The 16,435-nt window shown below is 34.3% G+C and overlaps 2 protein-coding genes and 1 pseudogene across 3 annotated transcripts; 1 reads left to right on the top strand and 2 right to left on the bottom strand.

Annotated features, from left to right (window-relative positions):
• Positions 1–371: 371 nt before the first annotated feature.
• LOC114375726 lies at positions 372–2,308 on the top strand (annotated as a pseudogene).
• A 4,539-nt stretch (positions 2,309–6,847) lies between these two features.
• LOC114373261 (putative disease resistance RPP13-like protein 1) lies at positions 6,848–10,110 on the bottom strand. The gene is made up of 4 exons (XM_028330765.1): positions 10,066–10,110; positions 8,076–8,123; positions 7,869–7,920; positions 6,848–7,722 (listed from the first exon to the last, which is right to left on the bottom strand). The coding sequence occupies exons 1-4, from the start codon at positions 10,108–10,110 to the stop codon at positions 6,971–6,973; spliced, it is 897 nt and encodes a 298-aa protein (XP_028186566.1). The 3' UTR covers positions 6,848–6,970.
• Positions 10,111–11,156: 1,046 nt separating this feature from the next.
• LOC114377064 (putative disease resistance RPP13-like protein 1) lies at positions 11,157–15,917 on the bottom strand. 2 transcript variants are annotated; one of them, XM_028335447.1, is made up of 2 exons: positions 12,108–15,917; positions 11,157–11,503 (listed from the first exon to the last, which is right to left on the bottom strand). In XM_028335447.1, the coding sequence occupies exon 1, from the start codon at positions 15,757–15,759 to the stop codon at positions 12,109–12,111; it is 3,651 nt and encodes a 1,216-aa protein (XP_028191248.1). In that variant the 5' UTR covers positions 15,760–15,917; the 3' UTR covers positions 11,157–11,503; position 12,108. The 2 variants fall into 2 exon arrangements, with proteins under 2 accessions (XP_028191248.1, XP_028191250.1); XM_028335449.1 differs by having other exon boundaries at positions 11,157–11,463.
• Between the last annotated feature and the right edge of the window lie 518 nt (positions 15,918–16,435).

Below are 16,435 nucleotides of genomic sequence, written 5' to 3'. Positions count from 1 at the left end.
ATTTAATTTCTTTGATATTAACTTCTAATTTGAACAAGCTTGATGAATTAATTATTCATTTCCCCTGTCAGATTCAATTGCTTGAGTAAAATTCCTCTTTTATTAGCAGCTAAAACCTAAATCAAAACTTTTGTGTGGTGTGTTGACTTAATTGAGTGAAGAAATAGCATAATGGTGAAAGCATAGACACAGGATCACGTCTACAAGCACCCTTGGAACGTGTAACTTGTGCATCTTTTGGCGCAAGTTTGCTGACCAAGAGAACAAATGTATATTATCACATATTCCTGATGTTGACACATTGAACCACAGCCCCTGTGGTGATTATTTAGTAAGTCCCCTCACAATCGAATTTGCAATTTGAGATTTATCTCTGCAATATTCATTTGCATATATTAATTTCTTCATAACAATATATTAATTAGCTATATATGCAAGCCCTAACTAAGAAGAACTCACCTGCTTATGTCTGTTGTTCTTTGGGGACAATTTAGATGTTTATTCCTGATTTTATTGGTAATAATCACTTTGTTTGCTGTGTAAATTGGTTGTTTGATTTAGATTGCAAATTTTGTTTGATGTATGTTCTCAATCGTGGACACGTGCACACTACGCACACACAGAGAGGTTCTTTGTTGGATTTTATCTATGAATGCTGAGATTTGTGACCTGTAAATACTTGTAGCTTAATCGATCTTTGATGAATGGTTTTGGATCACAAGAATTTGTTTTTGTCTGTGGTTTTGCTCTCCAATTAGGGATTTTCACTGTCTAGCATGAATTGATCTGTGTCAAGTCACTTGGTTTATAATTTTTTATGCTCATTTGTAAATTGAAATTGCCCTGTACTGGGATATGTTTCTTGTGTCTGATTGGAATTTGGAAAAGGTGTAAAATATAACTTCTTTCTTGACGCTGCTTGATTACCATAAAAATTGAGAAAAAGTTGAATTTGGTTTGTCAAGTAGAAAATAATGTGATAGTGCTACTTCTGTGTTATATAACGAGCTAACAATAAACATACATGCTTTTTTTTTTTATTTATTCTTTTTCTCAATTTTCTTTTCTCCCATCATCTTAGTTATCTGACACCATTTGATCCACCTACACCAACGTTATCTCTGACCCACACTTCATCTGCTGCAAAACCCTTGCTATTCGTCCTTCTTCATACTAACACTCACATCTGACATGTTTTTGGTTTGCTAATGGTGATCAGATAACAGTATTTGGGATTTGTACCTGCAGAGGAAAACGGCAGTGATGATATTGAGAAACCTGGAGGCATTAGAGCCTATTATTAAAGCAGGATGGAGGTTTTCTAAGTTTTACTGTTTTATATACGTTACCAAAACCTATCTGATGGCGCCTGCTGTGGTAAGCATGATTTCTATGTCAACCTGTCTTAAATTCTATTTTATCAGGTAACCACTTCTAGTGCTGCTGCAGACCTATGGTCCTAGCATGCTTCCTACAATCCATTTGAAAACAGCTGTGTTCTTAATGGAAAAGATCTCACCCCGGTTTGGTAAAGTTGCTTGTGGAGATATTGTAGTCTTGCGCAATCCTCAAACGGTGATAGCGTTACACACATTTCCAATCCTGAGACGTATGAATATGAGGGTGATAATTTTACACGCATTTCCTCTCCTGATAACGGTGATAAGTCTAAGACGATTGTGGTATGGTCAATTTCTTATGAAAATTAAATTCTAATTTTTTGTGATCATTTTGAGTATGGGTTTTGCTTTGCTTGTATTTCGTTTGTTATTTTTGGGATGACTGGTATATTGCATCCTTGCTTCTTCACATTAAGAATTGGCTTGATATTTGATGGCCTTTGGTCTAGAGAATTTTGACAATAATTAATTTTTTCCATCGCTGAATGTGTTTTGGAGATTTCATTGTCTGAGTATGCCTTCCCTCTATAGGTGCCAAAGGGTACCGTTTGGGTTGAGGGAGATAACAAGTATAACAGCAATGATCCAAGAAAATTTGGTCCTGTTCCTTATGACCTTATTGATGGCAAGATGTTCTGGAGGGTAAGTTTGTGTATGATATGATGACTCACCACACAAGTAATACATGATCATAAGAATCTACTCAGATATTAGAAATGGAACATAGAATTTTCTGTTGTTTGAGCACATCCTTAATATATCTAGTATGGTTGTTCAATTGGCTTTGATGGAAGAATTAATGTAATCCCTATTGAAAACCTTCGGCCTTTTGAAGAAGGGTCTTCGACTATAAAGGCCCATTGCGTTGCTAATATATGAAATGCTGATTTGATGGTTGGACACTTTCACCCATCGCTCTTTTCTTATATATGCTGGTAGGCATAAATATAAATATGCTTTTAGTTCCTCTAAGATGATCATGTTTTGATTTTGATTCATATAAATTTTTCTTTAGAGTAAACTATGTTTTTGTCCTTTATCTTCTTCAAATGTCTAGTTTTTGTCCTTGATCCTTTTGATATTGGTCTTAGTCTTTCAACTTTTATTTCATCCGTGGTTTTCTTCATTTTTATCTATTTTAGATGTTAATTGTTGACATGATTATTTTCTTTAATTATTATTTTATTTTATTACGTTTTCTAGCTACTAAAAAGTGCCACATAAATTACACATGAATAATTTATTTAAAAAGTCTTAAACATATTCTTGCATTAAAAACAGTCAAAGATTGCTATATTCCAATTTTAAATTCAAGCTCAAAAATTATTAGCCTAAATCCAAATTCATCATATGCACAATTTCAAATTAAGATGGAAACACAAATTAGGTCAACAAACTTAGAGTTAAGCTTCATTCTTCAAATTTCATGGAACAGAGATAAACTTCATTCTTCAAATTTAAAGAAGATTCAATTTTTAGTGGATAAAATCAAACTCATGACCATGAACAGTGAATCCTTAAATCCTAAGAAGATCTTTAAACCATCATTAACCTTCATTATTATCACGAAATAGATCTAACAATTTCTCTTTTCAAACCCATTTGATCCCTCAACCACCTCTCACAAGAATCCTATTATGTTCATATGATTCATGGGGTTCATCACAATTGAATTAAGATAGCATCACGACGATTCCTTTACACACAAAAAAACCCAATATTCAAAATCTCATTGTCACCAAAATCATGGAGGGCACTTGCTACCTGTTGTTGCCAACAACCTAGAAGAACAAACTACAAAAATTAAACTTGCTCCGGATCTGGATCCAGATCCCTACCATTTTGGTGGGAAGTGGGAGAAATTAAAGAGAAAGATGAAAAAAAAAAGTGTCACGAGATAAGAAACAAAGATGAGGATGACATTAACAATAAGGGAGACGTAACATTAGTAACAACTCTCAAAAAGCTTGTCATGTTGAGGGAGTGCTTTTAGTGAAGCAACCACAACTATGATTGTAGAGGGGAGGGGAGGAGAAGGGGTAGTAGTAACGGCAGGGTTGTCTTGGGGAAGAATTGTTGATAAGGGAGAAGAAGTAGGAGGGACAAAACTTGAATATAAAGAAAAAAAAGAGAGAAAAATATAAAGTAAATCATTTGAAAACAAAATAAAATAAAATAATAATAAAACAAGTGTTAAGTCATCAGTTGACGTTTAAATAGATAAAAACCAGGGATAAAATAAAAGTTTTAGAACTAAGATCAATTTTCAAAAAATTCAAGGATGAAAACAATAAATTTGTAAAAGTTAAAGAATGAAAAATATAATTTATTCTTTCTCTTTATTTATCATCTCTTTAAAATTAGTTCACACTGTTTCTTTTAACATGTTTAATAAACTTGTTCACACTAAATATTTTGAGAGAAAATGGAATATAAAAATGTCTTTTTGGTTTACACTCTAGTGGATGAAAGAGGTAAGTTTAAAAAAACAACAACTATAAAGGTTAAAATAAATTAATATTTTAAAGTAAATAAGTCACATATGTCACTTTGAACTTGGTGGAAAAAATGATTTGTTTCATAAGAAGAAAATATCATTACTCTTCTTTGTCATAAAAGTAGTCTTAGGGGTGGACAAAATAGATTAATTGAATTGAACCGCTAAAAAACTCAAATAGTTTAAACGAACTGAATTAAACAGTTTTAAACTACTTTGAAATGTTCTGAAATGCACTTGATCGAATTGCTTTTGAGGTGCTTGGAATTGTTTGAATTATTCTCAACAAACATCTTATTTTAAAACACATTTTTTACATTTTTTTATCTCATGTTACAATTCAATTTAGTTTAAACAATTTGATTTTAGAACAGTTCAAATTTAAAAAAACTGAACTATAGAACAATTAAGTTCAATTTTTTATACAAAACTGTGTAATTTTTTTAATCATATTTTTATATTATTTTGTCACTAGTTCAGTTAAATATTTTTAAGCGTTCTAGTGTGATCCATCTCAAACAAAATAGACAAAAAAAAAAAAAGCTTTACACTTAATTCATACTTCTTGAGTTTTTTTTGTCGACCATGATATTATGATATTAGAATGAAATAGTCTGAGTGAAAGTGGTAGTGACTTATCTTCGTTAGAAATTCTGAACGAACATAATATGAATATTTTTCTTACAACACAATTTATTTCATACTCAAATACCAAATAGAATTCAAATAATTAATCACTTAATTAAAAGACACAAGTCACTATCACTTACACTAATCATTATTGATTTTATTTATCTTTATTAGTATCGACGCATTTGCATTGATCACATTGATTTTTACCTCTATTCCTAAATAACTTGGGTATATATTAATAAGTTGAAATATATCAAATTGATGATAACAGTATTGACTCACAATAAAGTAAAAAAGATATTCTTTTATAGTTTTTATTGTTCCTTTATGTTATATATTTTTATTTTTATAATTACTTAAAGGCTTTTTTTTGACATTCACATGAAACTCTAAATTATCTCTATAAATTTCAATTCTTTTAGGATTCCTTATTACACAATATCCAGGACTAAAATCACTTGAAACTATATTAAACAATTATTTTGTCCAATAATAAATAACTCAGCGGCGTACAAGTTTCACCATAATTCTTTAAAATCAACGTTACTACCTTGGTTAACAATGCACGTGCTCAATGTGAGCAATCTTTGGCCAGTCTTCGCCTTGGGTTTTCCTGCAACGTTGTTTGAGCAACCGACATTCCCAAATGTTCAAAGTTGAAATGGATTTGGGCAGACCCTCCTCTGGTAAGCATTGGAGCCTGGGGCAGTCTTCAAGACTCAATCTCTCAAGAGAGGAGAGGTGGCAGAGACCTTTGTAGTCCAGTCTTTTAAGATCTCCACAGTAAGTGATGATTATGAGCCTGCCCCTGTGAAATCCTCTGTAGATTAGGACACTTCCTGATATGAAGCTCCCTGAGTATTGGGAAGATATCTAGCGGAATGGTCGTTAGAGAGTCGCAGCCACCATTGATGTGCAACCATACAAGGAAATCATAGCAACTGTGCATGGGAATATTGTTATTTGAACAAGAGTAACTGCGTCCAATCTGTTCGAGTAAGGCTGCCTCCACGTTGTGACGGTTAATGGTAAGCTGTTTCAAAGTTGTCCCATGATCAATTTGCAGCTTTCCACAGTCTCCTAGGTCTAATTTATGAATATCTGGGGCACTGAGAGCAGAAGGTACATGTTACGTGCAAGGTTGTTTTGTTTGTTGAACTTCGAGGGTCAGCACCTCCAGAAAATCAAGAAGGAAGGAGAAGAACAATTCAAGGCAAGGGCAATATTCTTTTTCCATAATCTGAATTACACACATCATCATATATATAGAACTTGGCTGATATACTAGAATATTCTTATAACAGAAATCCTAACAAATTATTAGTGCTAATAGGAGTGGTGGCAGCCAACATGTTTGGTACACCCACTACCCTTATGCCAGCTGGACACTCCTGCTTCTCCCTCGTGTACGTCCTTCGTGCTTCTTCCTCACGTACGTCCTTCTTCCTATCAGTACAAGTTGTCCGCACCCATAAATCATTAGATCATTTAAATGACATAGTTGCTCTGGCAAGTGCCCTTTCAGCTTGGGACAACGCATTATAGAAAGACGTCGAAGACGTGGAAAAGCACCTGTCACACCTTTACATTCCCATTCTTCCCATTCCGTCATATCGTAGAACTTCAAAGATTCCAAGGATGTAAATGAACAAGAGCTACTCCCGAAAAAATCAGCATTAATACTCACAATCCCATCAAGCCCTTTAATTGAAAGCTCCTTCAGAAATGGCAAGAGTCCAAGGGGAGGCAAACATTGGCAAGATTGACAGTTCTCGAAGGTTAAGGACACCATATTCAATAATGAATTGTTGAATAACCACCTTGGAAATTGTTTAGCCCCATAGTTCCTCATCGTCAACTTCTCCAAGTGTTTGGAAGGCTGTAGATTCTCGATTACAATTTCATCCCTTTCTTTTGTTGAATCATCAGGGTTCCAGTCTGAATCCCATTCTAACTCTACCTCCAGAAGGTGTGTTTTATTTTTCAAATCCACTGCCAATGCATCTGAGGGATTCTCAACATTCTGCAGTTTCCTAATTGATAGACTTCCATGAGTATTGAGTTCTCCTAGCTGCTGGATACTGAACTCCCTACTTTTGCCAACATTAAACGGACTCATTAATACTTGAAGATACTTCAGTTTTCCCAAATGTGCTGGTACCTTTCTCACTCCAGTATTTATTAATGTAAGGCGATGCAAATCAGTGAGTTTATGCAAATTTGAGGGGAGCTCCTTCAAATGTTTACAATAATTCAGCTTCAGTATTTGCAAGTTGTAGAGTGAACATGTTGATTCAGGTAATTTTTCAATGTCAGTATTTGTCAGGAGCCTCTGTTAGGCTAGAATAACCAGACAGAGATAAGACACGTAAGAACTTAAACTTGGAGAACAATTCATCTGTTGACATCTTGCAATGCCAACGATTGTAGTTATGAATCTTCATTTTCTCACTTGATGACATAAATGTGCGTAACCTTTCTGCATTGTATAAAGTTCCAAACCCATCAAAGCATTTAACATGTATGTTGCAACAGAAAAATGACGGGTTGTTTTTGGTATATTTTTGGCTTGATCATCTTCCAACCTGAAATAGATGTCCCCACAAACATATTTTGCCAAATCGTTGAGAAGGTCATGCATGACAAAATGTGTTCTCTTTATGCTGCTTGATTGTTGAAAGAAGGACCTTGACAAAAGATCGTTGAAGTATTGTTCACCGACTTCTTCTGGACTCCGACTCTGTTGATGACATTGTAAAAAGTTTTCCGCCATCCACAGCTGAATTAAACCCTCCTTGTCAAACCTGTAATCTTTGGGGAATAAGACACAATAAGCAAAACATCTCTTGAGATGGGAAGGGAGGTGGTGATAGCTTAGTGCTAAAGCAGGGACAATAGAGCTGTCCTCTTCTGAAAATTCCCATATCTCGCTTTTGAATATGCCTTCCCATTCTGAAATAGATGATTTTTGGTGTAATAGACTTCCAATTGTTGTCAAGGCCAGAGGCAGTCCTTTACATTTTTCTACTATCTTCGTACCAATCTCCTTGAAGTCTGGATTTGGTTGATGACTATCATCTTGGAATGCATGTTTAGCGAACAATCGCCAGCAATGATCATCTTGCAACAGCACTAAGCAATGTGTTTTATTTGATCCCACTATTGAAGCAACTTTCTTGTCTCGTGTAATGACTTGGGTATATGTTAATAAGTTGAAATATATCAAATTGATGATAAAGTGTTGACTCACAATAAAGTAAAAAAAAATATTTTTTATAGTTTTTATTGTTCCTTTATGTTATATTTTTTTTATTTTTATAATTACTTAAGGCTTTTGCCTTTCACATGAAACTCTAAAATATCTCCATAAATTTCAATTCTTTTAGGATACTATAAAAATAATTGAAGTTAAAAAAGCGGATAATATTCACAGAGCGAGGGAGAATTTCATTCTTTCCACAACTACACTGTTATTATTCCCTTGCTTAAATTTCTAACTGAAACCTTACAAAAAAAAGTTAAGGAAAGCCAAAGCCACAACAAACCTTTTGCCGAGCATCTTCACATGATTTAGCAACTAACTGAGTCATAGCCTGAAATAAATGTCAAACAAAACGATATAACAGCATGATATATGATAAGAGATGCTTAAAGGGTAAACAATAATAATAGACTAAAAAGGCAACCCGTTCATCCTCTAAAATAAATAAACCAATGACCAGTTGACCATTAAAATCAAATAACATTTATAATGCATAATAATAGACTATAAAGTTCTGCACACAGCAAAATTCAACAAAGAAAAATTGTTCAGGCGAGCTATTGAGTATCAACTTGTTTCAATCAAAAAAAAAAAAAAACTTCAAAATCTAACAGCTTGAGCCTTGTAGCTAGCCTATAGTAATTTGCAACCACTAAAGAGAATTGCATACCTCATAGATTTGTATTTGCAGTCATCAAATTTTACAAACCTTTATTACTTAAACATTTCATTTAGTATGACCAGACAAATCCATTTTTTTTCTTAAATAATGTTTAATTGCATTAAGAGAAATATCACTTTGACTTTATTTTCAAGAGGAGTGACGCGTTAATTTTATCACTATCTCATCTTCATATAGAAAATATTTTCTCATGCTGACAAATTATTTGTGGAATTGGTCTTAAACATACGGATACTTCATAATAATATAGAGATAAAGACCCAATTTAAAATATTAGATAGTGTTACTCGGACCAAGAATTAGCTCAATAGTTGATACATTGAAGCTTATGGGAATACTTGGGATATTACCGGGGTGCTTGAGGTGTTAATTATGATGGTATCAAATAAAATAAAAATAAATAACTGCATCATAAAAAGGAAAAAAAAGTAATAACTACATAAAATAGATTTCATAGATTCAATTAAAATTTCATCACATTTGTCATCGATCCTTTGAACTCATGACGATAACAAACATTATAACTAATGAAAAAAATAGCATATACTAGAAAGCATGAACAACATCAACCAATGATGATATCAAGTCTACAAAACAGGTGAAACGTTGAACTGGATGCCCACAAATCATTAGCTGCTCTTAATTCACAGCAGCATGCACCAATTTGGCTAAGACCAGACAAATTTCAGGCCTTAGCAAATTAAAAGGAGAAACCCAGCCGTGAATCCTTCGAGAGTTACTATTTTTCATAAGATAAAGATTTGAGTCCCAGAGAAGCTTCTTGAGAATCAAGGAATTCGATTCAAGTATTCAACTGCAACAAAAAAAGCGAACAATTGAGAACTCACCAGCATTCACCAATCGATGTATGATTAAATCCATATAAGATTAGCTCATCTGGAATTCAAGACTAAAAACATGGAAACTCTATATTTACAACTAACCAGTTATAATTGTTCTCTTTTTTCAGAAAAGAAAAAACAGTTATGTAAATGACATAATGCAATAAATAGAATTCCGTATTACACAATATCCACGGGCTAAAATCTCTTTTAACTATATTAAACAATTATTTTGTCCCATAAATATTTCATATCTAATGGTCAAACATGATTTAAATTATGAATCACTTGATTAAGAGACATAAGTCACTATCACTTATACCGATCGTCGTTGATTTTATTTATCTTTATTAGTATACAAGTTGCATAGATCGCATTAATTTTCACATATATCTCAAAATTCCTTACCTATATATTAATGAGTTGAAATATATTAAATTAATCATACCAGTGTTCACTCATAATAAAGTAAAAAAAATTCTATAGTTTTTATTGTTACTATATGTTATATTTTTTTTTTATAATTACTTAAGGCTTTTGACTTTCATATAAAGCTCTAAAATATCTCTACAAATTTCAATTCCTTCATCATACTTAAAAAACTAATCAAAGTTAAAAAAGCGGATAATATTCACAGAGCGAGGGAGAATTTCATTCTTTCCACAACTACACTATTCTTATTCCCTTACTTAAATTGCTAACTGAAACCTTACAAAAAAAAGTTAAGGAAAACCAAGGCCACAACAAACCTTTTGCCGATCATCTTTGCATGATTTAGCAACTAACTTAGTCATAGCCAGAAATAAATGTCAAACAAAAGGATATATCAGCATGATATATGAAAAGAGATGTTTAAAGGGTAAACAATAATAATAGACTAAAAAGGCACCCCCGTTCATTCTCTAAAATAAATAACCATTAAAATCACATAACATTTATAATGCATAATAATAGACTAAAAATTTCTACACACTGGAATAATTTGACGAAGAAAAATTGTTCAGGCAAGTTATTGAGTATCAACTTGTTTCAATCAGAAAAAAAAAACTTCAAAGTTTAGCAGCTCTAGCCTTCTAGTTAGCGGATAGTAATTTGCAACCACTAAAGAGAATTGCATACCTCATAGATTTGTACATACAGTCATCAAACTTTACAAACCTTTACTTAAACATTGCATTTTAGTGTGGCCAGACAAACCCATTTTTTTTTCCCTAAATAATGTTTAGTTGCATTAAGAGAAATATCACTTTGACTTTATTTTCAAGAGGAGTAACGCGTTGATTTTACCACTATCTCATCTTCATATCGAAAATATTTTTCCATGCTCACAAACTATTTGTGACCTTGGCCTTAAGCATACAATACTTCATAATAATATAGGGATAATGACCTGATTCAAAACATTAGATGTGTGTTACCCCGTTCGAGAATTAGTTTAATAGTTGATTCAAAGAACCAAAATTTGTAGGAATACTTGAGATGTCACCGGGGAAGCTTAAGGTGCTAATTACGTGTTATCAATAAAAAGGAGGTTACAATAAGCACAACAAGTTGATCAACCATAATTCACAGCAGAATGCACCAATGTGGCTAAGACCAGACAAATTTCAGGCCTTATCAAATTAAAAGGAGAAACCCAGCGGTGAATCCTTTGAGTTACTATTTTTCATAAGATGAATTTAACCCATTATTGGTTTAAAATATTTTACATCATCCCTTGTATTTTTAACTTTTCATTTTAGCTGACCAGTATTTGTAATTTTATCGATCTAGATTAGAAAAAGTTTAAGTTTAATCCACGGTGAACATGTACATGCATTATCAATGAAGCATATTATGCCATTGTAATAATGGTTTATTTTTATAAAAAAAAGGACATCACACATAATCCATCAATAACAAAATAATTAGGCTTTTGATGTGTCAAAAACATATCCTGTCATATTGTTACAATAGATATACTAACAGGGTCTTAAAAGCTCTAAGTAACTGAAAAAATGTGCAGCGGCTAAATGCTGAGTTGAAGGGTACACAAATGAAGTGAGGACATGAGATGAAGACTTGGGTCCTACAGCAAAGATAGATGGTGGACTTGTTGAGCGTCAAGGAATTCGATTCAACTGCATTGAGAACTCACCTAGATTCCCCTGTTGATGTATGATTGAATCCATATAAGAGTTAGCTCACCTGGAATTCAAGACTAAAAAGATGTAAACTATATATTTACAACTAACCAGTTATAAGAGTTCTCTTTTCTTTCTTTTTTTAAAATAAAAAAAAGTTATATAAATGACACATAATACAATAAATTGAATTCCATATTACTCAACACCTAGGGGCTGAAATCACCTCTAACTATATTAAACCTATCATCTCTTTAGAACTTAAAACTCTTCAAGTTAATTAACAATATGTCGAAAACATGATGTCGGTAACATAATAATTTATCGAAAAAATTAGTAGTAAAATTCAAGAGTGAAATATTTTATCCAAGCAGAATCAATCACTTTTAACTAACCAGTTATAAGAGTTGTCTTTTTTTAGAAAAGAAAAAACAGTTATGTAAATGACATAATTCAATAAATAGAATTCCCTATTACACAATATCAAGGGACTAAAATCACTTGAAACTATATTAAACAATTATTTTGTCGAATAATAAATAACTGAGCGGTGGCGTCTAGCAAGCAGAAAGCAAAAATAAGTTTAGAAAACAATTAATTAGTAAATTGCAGGCAATAGAGAAGCATCTACATCTTTCACCATTATTCTTTATGATCAACCTCACTACCTTATATGTAGAAGTGTTCAATGTGAGCAATCTTTGGCCAGTCTTCACCTTCGGGTTTCCTGCAACGTTGTTTGAGCAACGGACACTCCCCCCAAATTCGCAAATATGAAATGGATTTGGGCAGACCCTCCTCTGGTAAGCATTGGAGCCTGGGGCAGTCTTCAAGACGCAATTCCTTGAGAGAGGAGAGGTGGCAGAGACCTTTGTAGTCCAGTCTTTTTAGATCTCCACACTTATTGATCCCTAGAGAAACAAGAGAGTGTGGCAGTACACCTTCGTCAGGAAGACACTCAACATCCACTTCTCCAATATATAAGCTTTCTAGAGAGTGATTGCCTCCCAAGGCACTTTTCAATAAGGACATAAGTTTGGAACTACCAAGACTCATTTCTTTTAAATTTGATGGCAAACCTCCTTCGGGAAACATTTCAACTTTTGGACAATCCTCTATGCCCAGATAATGAAGAGATGGAAGGAGGACATGCATTCCTTCAGGCAATGATTCTAATTGGGGGCACTCTCTCATACTCAGATAGTGGAGATGATTATGAGCCTGCCCCTGTGAAATCCTCTGTAGATTAGGACACCACCAGGTATAAAGCTCTCTGAGTATTGGGAACAAATCTAGCGGAATGGTCGTTAGAGAGTTGCAGCCACCTAAGATGTGCAAGCTTACAAGGAAACCCTGAAAACTACTCATTGGAATATTCATATTTGGGCAATAATCAACCCTCAGCTCTTCAAGAGAACTAACAGATATGATGTGCCAAATACTTTCCATCAACGATGTATCCATGCTTTGTCCGCCGACACTAAGCATTTTCAAAGTAGTCCGATGATCATCAAGTTGCAGCTTTCCACAGTCATTTAAATCCAATACACGAATCTCTGGAGCCATGGGAGCAGAAGCCATAAGCTGTTTGCAGTTCGAAATTGTTAGTGTCTGTAAACAAACAAGTTGCTCTGGCAGGTCCCCTTTCAGCTTGGGACAATTAGATATCCTGAGATCTTTAAGACGTGGAAAAGCACCTGTCACATCCTGACATTCCCATTTTACCCATTCTTTCATCCGGGAGAACTCCAGTGTTTCCAAGGATGCAAATGAACAAGAGCTATTCCCATGAAATTCAGCATCAATACGCAATATCCCATTAAGTCCAACAATACTCAGGTAGTTGAGACATGGCAAGAGTCCAAGGGGAGGCAAACGTTGGCAAGATTCACAGTTCTCGAAGGTTAAGGACACCACATTCAATAAGGAATTGTTGAATAACCACCTTGGAAATTGTTTACCCCCATAATGCCTCATCGTCAACTTCTCCAAGTGTTTGGAAGGCTGTAGATTCTCGATTACAATTTCATCCCTTTCTTTTGTTGAATCATCAGGGTTCCAGTCTGAATCCCATTTCAACTCTACCTCAACAAGGTGTGTTTTATTTTTTAAATCCAAGGCTAATGCATCTGAGGGATTCTCAACATTCTGCAGTTTCCTTATTGATAGACTTCCATGAAGATTGAGTTCTCCTAGCTGCTGGATACTGAGCTCCCTACTTTTGCCAACCTTAAACGAACTCATTAATACTTGAAGATACTTCAGTTTTCCCAAATGTGCCGGTACCTTTCTCACTCCAGTATCTATTAATTCAAGGCGATGCAAATCAGTGAGTTTATGCAAATTGGAGGGCAGCTCCTTCAAATGTGTACAACCATTTAGCTTCAGTATTTGCAAGTTGTAGAGTGAACATGTTGATTCAGGTAATTTTTCAATGTCAGTATTTGAGAGGTCTAATGAATGGAGATATTTAAGATTACCTACAGAGTCAGGCAACTCTGTTAGGTTAGAATAACCAGACAGAGATAAGACACGTAAGAACTTAAACTCGGAGAACAATTCATGTGTTGACATCTTGCAATGCCAACGATGGTAGTTATGAATCTTCATTTTCTCACTTGATGACATAAATGTGCGTAACCTTTCAGCATCGTATAAAGTTCCAAACCCTTCAAAGCATTTAACCTGATAGGTTGCAACTGAAAAATGACGGGTTGTTTTTGGTATATTTTTTGCTTGATCTTCTTCCAACCTGAAACAGATGTCCCCACAAACATATTTTGCCAAATCGTTGAGAAGGTCATGCATGACAAAATATGTTTTCTTTATGCTACTTGATTGTTGAAAGAAGGACCTTGACAAAAGATCGTTGAAGTATTGTTCACCGACTTCTTCTGGACTCCTACTCTGTTGATGACATTGTAAAAAGTTTTCCGCCATCCACAGCTGAATTAAACCCTCCTTGTGAAACCTGTAATCTTTGGGGAATAAGGCACAATAAGCAAAACATCTCTTGAGATGGGAAGGAAGGTGGTGATAGCTTAGTGCCAAAGCTGGGACAATATAGCTATCCTCTTCTGAAAATTCCCATATCTCGCTTTTCAATATGCCTTCCCATTCTGGAATAGATGATTTTTGGTGTAATAGACTTCCAATTGTTGTCAAGGCCAGAGGCAGTCCTTTACATTTTTCTACTATCTTCGTACCAATCTCCTTGAAGTCTGGATTCGGTTGATGACTATCATCTTGGAATGCATGTTTAGCGAACAATCGCCAGCAATGATCATCTTGCAACATCTCTAAGGAATGTGTTTTATTTGATCCCACTATTGAAGCAACTTTCTTGTCACGTGTAGTGACAACAATTTTACTCCCTGGAGCCCCACCATTAAGAGGACTTTGCAAATCTTTCCATTCCTTTTGTTTTCTGTTCCAAACATCATCCAAAACAAGAAAAAATCTCTTTCCTGTCAATTTTTTGCTCAACCTTCCCTGAACCATTTCTCGGTTTCTACTATCATCAGTTGATTTAGTGACTGCCTCAAGAATTGTTCTTGTTACATTGAAAACATCAAATTCCTCTGAAACACAGACCCAAGCTTTGATATCAAATTTATTTTCTATCCTTGGGTCATTGTATACATGTTGGGCAAGTGTGGTCTTACCCAACCCACCCATGCCCACAATAGAAAGTATTGATAGTTTGTTACAATTGTCAATGTCAGATGTGAGCCAATTAAAGATCATTTCTTTGTCATCATCTCTGCCATAAATAACACTTTCAACAAGCAAAGATGTTGATTGTGATTGCTGTGATACTGCACCACCAAATCCTGATCCAACACCACTTGCATTTTTCAAACCTAGATAGCCACTTTGGCTAGCAAGGTTTTCAAGGTCCTCAAGGACCTGTTCCATCCTTGATTTAATTTCCTTGTTAAAGGAACTAACAGGAGAAGATTTGAAGAAATTTGGTACCTTGCAAGTGCAGGTTTGAGACTCAGCTTCAGCTTCAGCTTCAGCTTCGACCTGGCATTTGGAGATCTCATGTTGTATTTCATCCAAGAGATCCTCTGAGTCAAACACAGCATCTTTGACCTTAAGAAGCCAGTTCCTGACACGTGGATCTCTGAACTGCTTTAGTTCTGCATCATCAGCCAGAGCCTGTATGGAGTTCAGCTTGATTTCCAAGTTGTTGAGCAGCTTTTGATCAAGCTTTCTTCCACGAAAGAAGTCCCGAACTTGAAGAGAAGCAAGCTTCTCAAATGCAACCTGAAGTAAAGCAGAAAGAAGAGCACCACCCACCAATTCTAGTGCCATGGTAGGAAAGGGAGTTGAGTGGATGAATGAAAATGAGTAATTTGAAGTGAAGTGCAGGGTTCATGAACTGATCAAATCAGTGATAGGCAGTTTTATGAAGGATGGCTTTAATTAAGATTGAGTCAACCAATAACTGTTGAGTCTTCCCAACAAGACAAACTTTAACAGCTGTATTCCATGAATTAATGCGTGGCTATGATTCTAAAGAGGGTACCTCGTGGGATATTAACCAACACTAGTTAGTTTTAATTTTATGAGTAAAAATAGTAAAAAAAATAAAAATTATTATTTATTAAAAATTAGATATTTAAATAATTATAAAGGGTGAAATTATCTTAAGGCACTGTAAATTGTCGAACCAGAATTGAAAGAATAAACTAATTGTTTCATAAAATATTGCAAATAATTAAAAAAAACTCAATTTTACGTAATAAGTTTGAACTTTTCTCCACTTGTTCTTAAAGAAACAAACCTGTGATGTGGTTCTGGAATTCAATGCCTCTCATATCATAAAATATTGCAAATAATTAAAAAAAAAACTCAATTTTACATAATAAGTTTGGACTTTTCTCCACTTGTTCTTAAAGAAACAAGTGTGTGATGTGGGTCTGGAATTCAATGCCTCTCATATCATTAAATATTGCAAATAATTAAAAAAAAAAAAACTCAATTTTAC

Source organism: Glycine soja, chromosome 11, assembly GCF_004193775.1.
Source record: "Glycine soja cultivar W05 chromosome 11, ASM419377v2, whole genome shotgun sequence".
Taxonomy (NCBI): domain Eukaryota; kingdom Viridiplantae; phylum Streptophyta; class Magnoliopsida; order Fabales; family Fabaceae; genus Glycine; species Glycine soja.
The sequence above is the reverse complement of the archived record's forward strand: the minus strand, read 5'-3'. Positions and strand labels throughout refer to the sequence as shown.

Excerpts from the sequence above, each read along its gene's own strand:
- LOC114377064 (XM_028335447.1), bottom strand. The coding sequence starts at position 15,759 with ATGGCACTAGAATTGGTGGGTGGTGCTCTTCTTTCTGCTTTACTTCAG.
- LOC114373261 (XM_028330765.1), bottom strand. The coding sequence starts at position 10,110 with ATGACTAAGTTAGTTGCTAAATCATGCAAAGATGATCGGCAAAAG. Across the intron at positions 8,124-10,065 it reads GCAAAGATGATCGGCAAAAG|GCTATGACTCAGTTAGTTGC; the intron begins GTTTGTTGTGGC and ends CATTTATTTCAG. Across the intron at positions 7,723-7,868 it reads TTTAGAGTTTCATGTGAAAG|TCATTACACGAGACAAGAAA; the intron begins GCAAAAGCCTTA and ends CATATACCCAAG.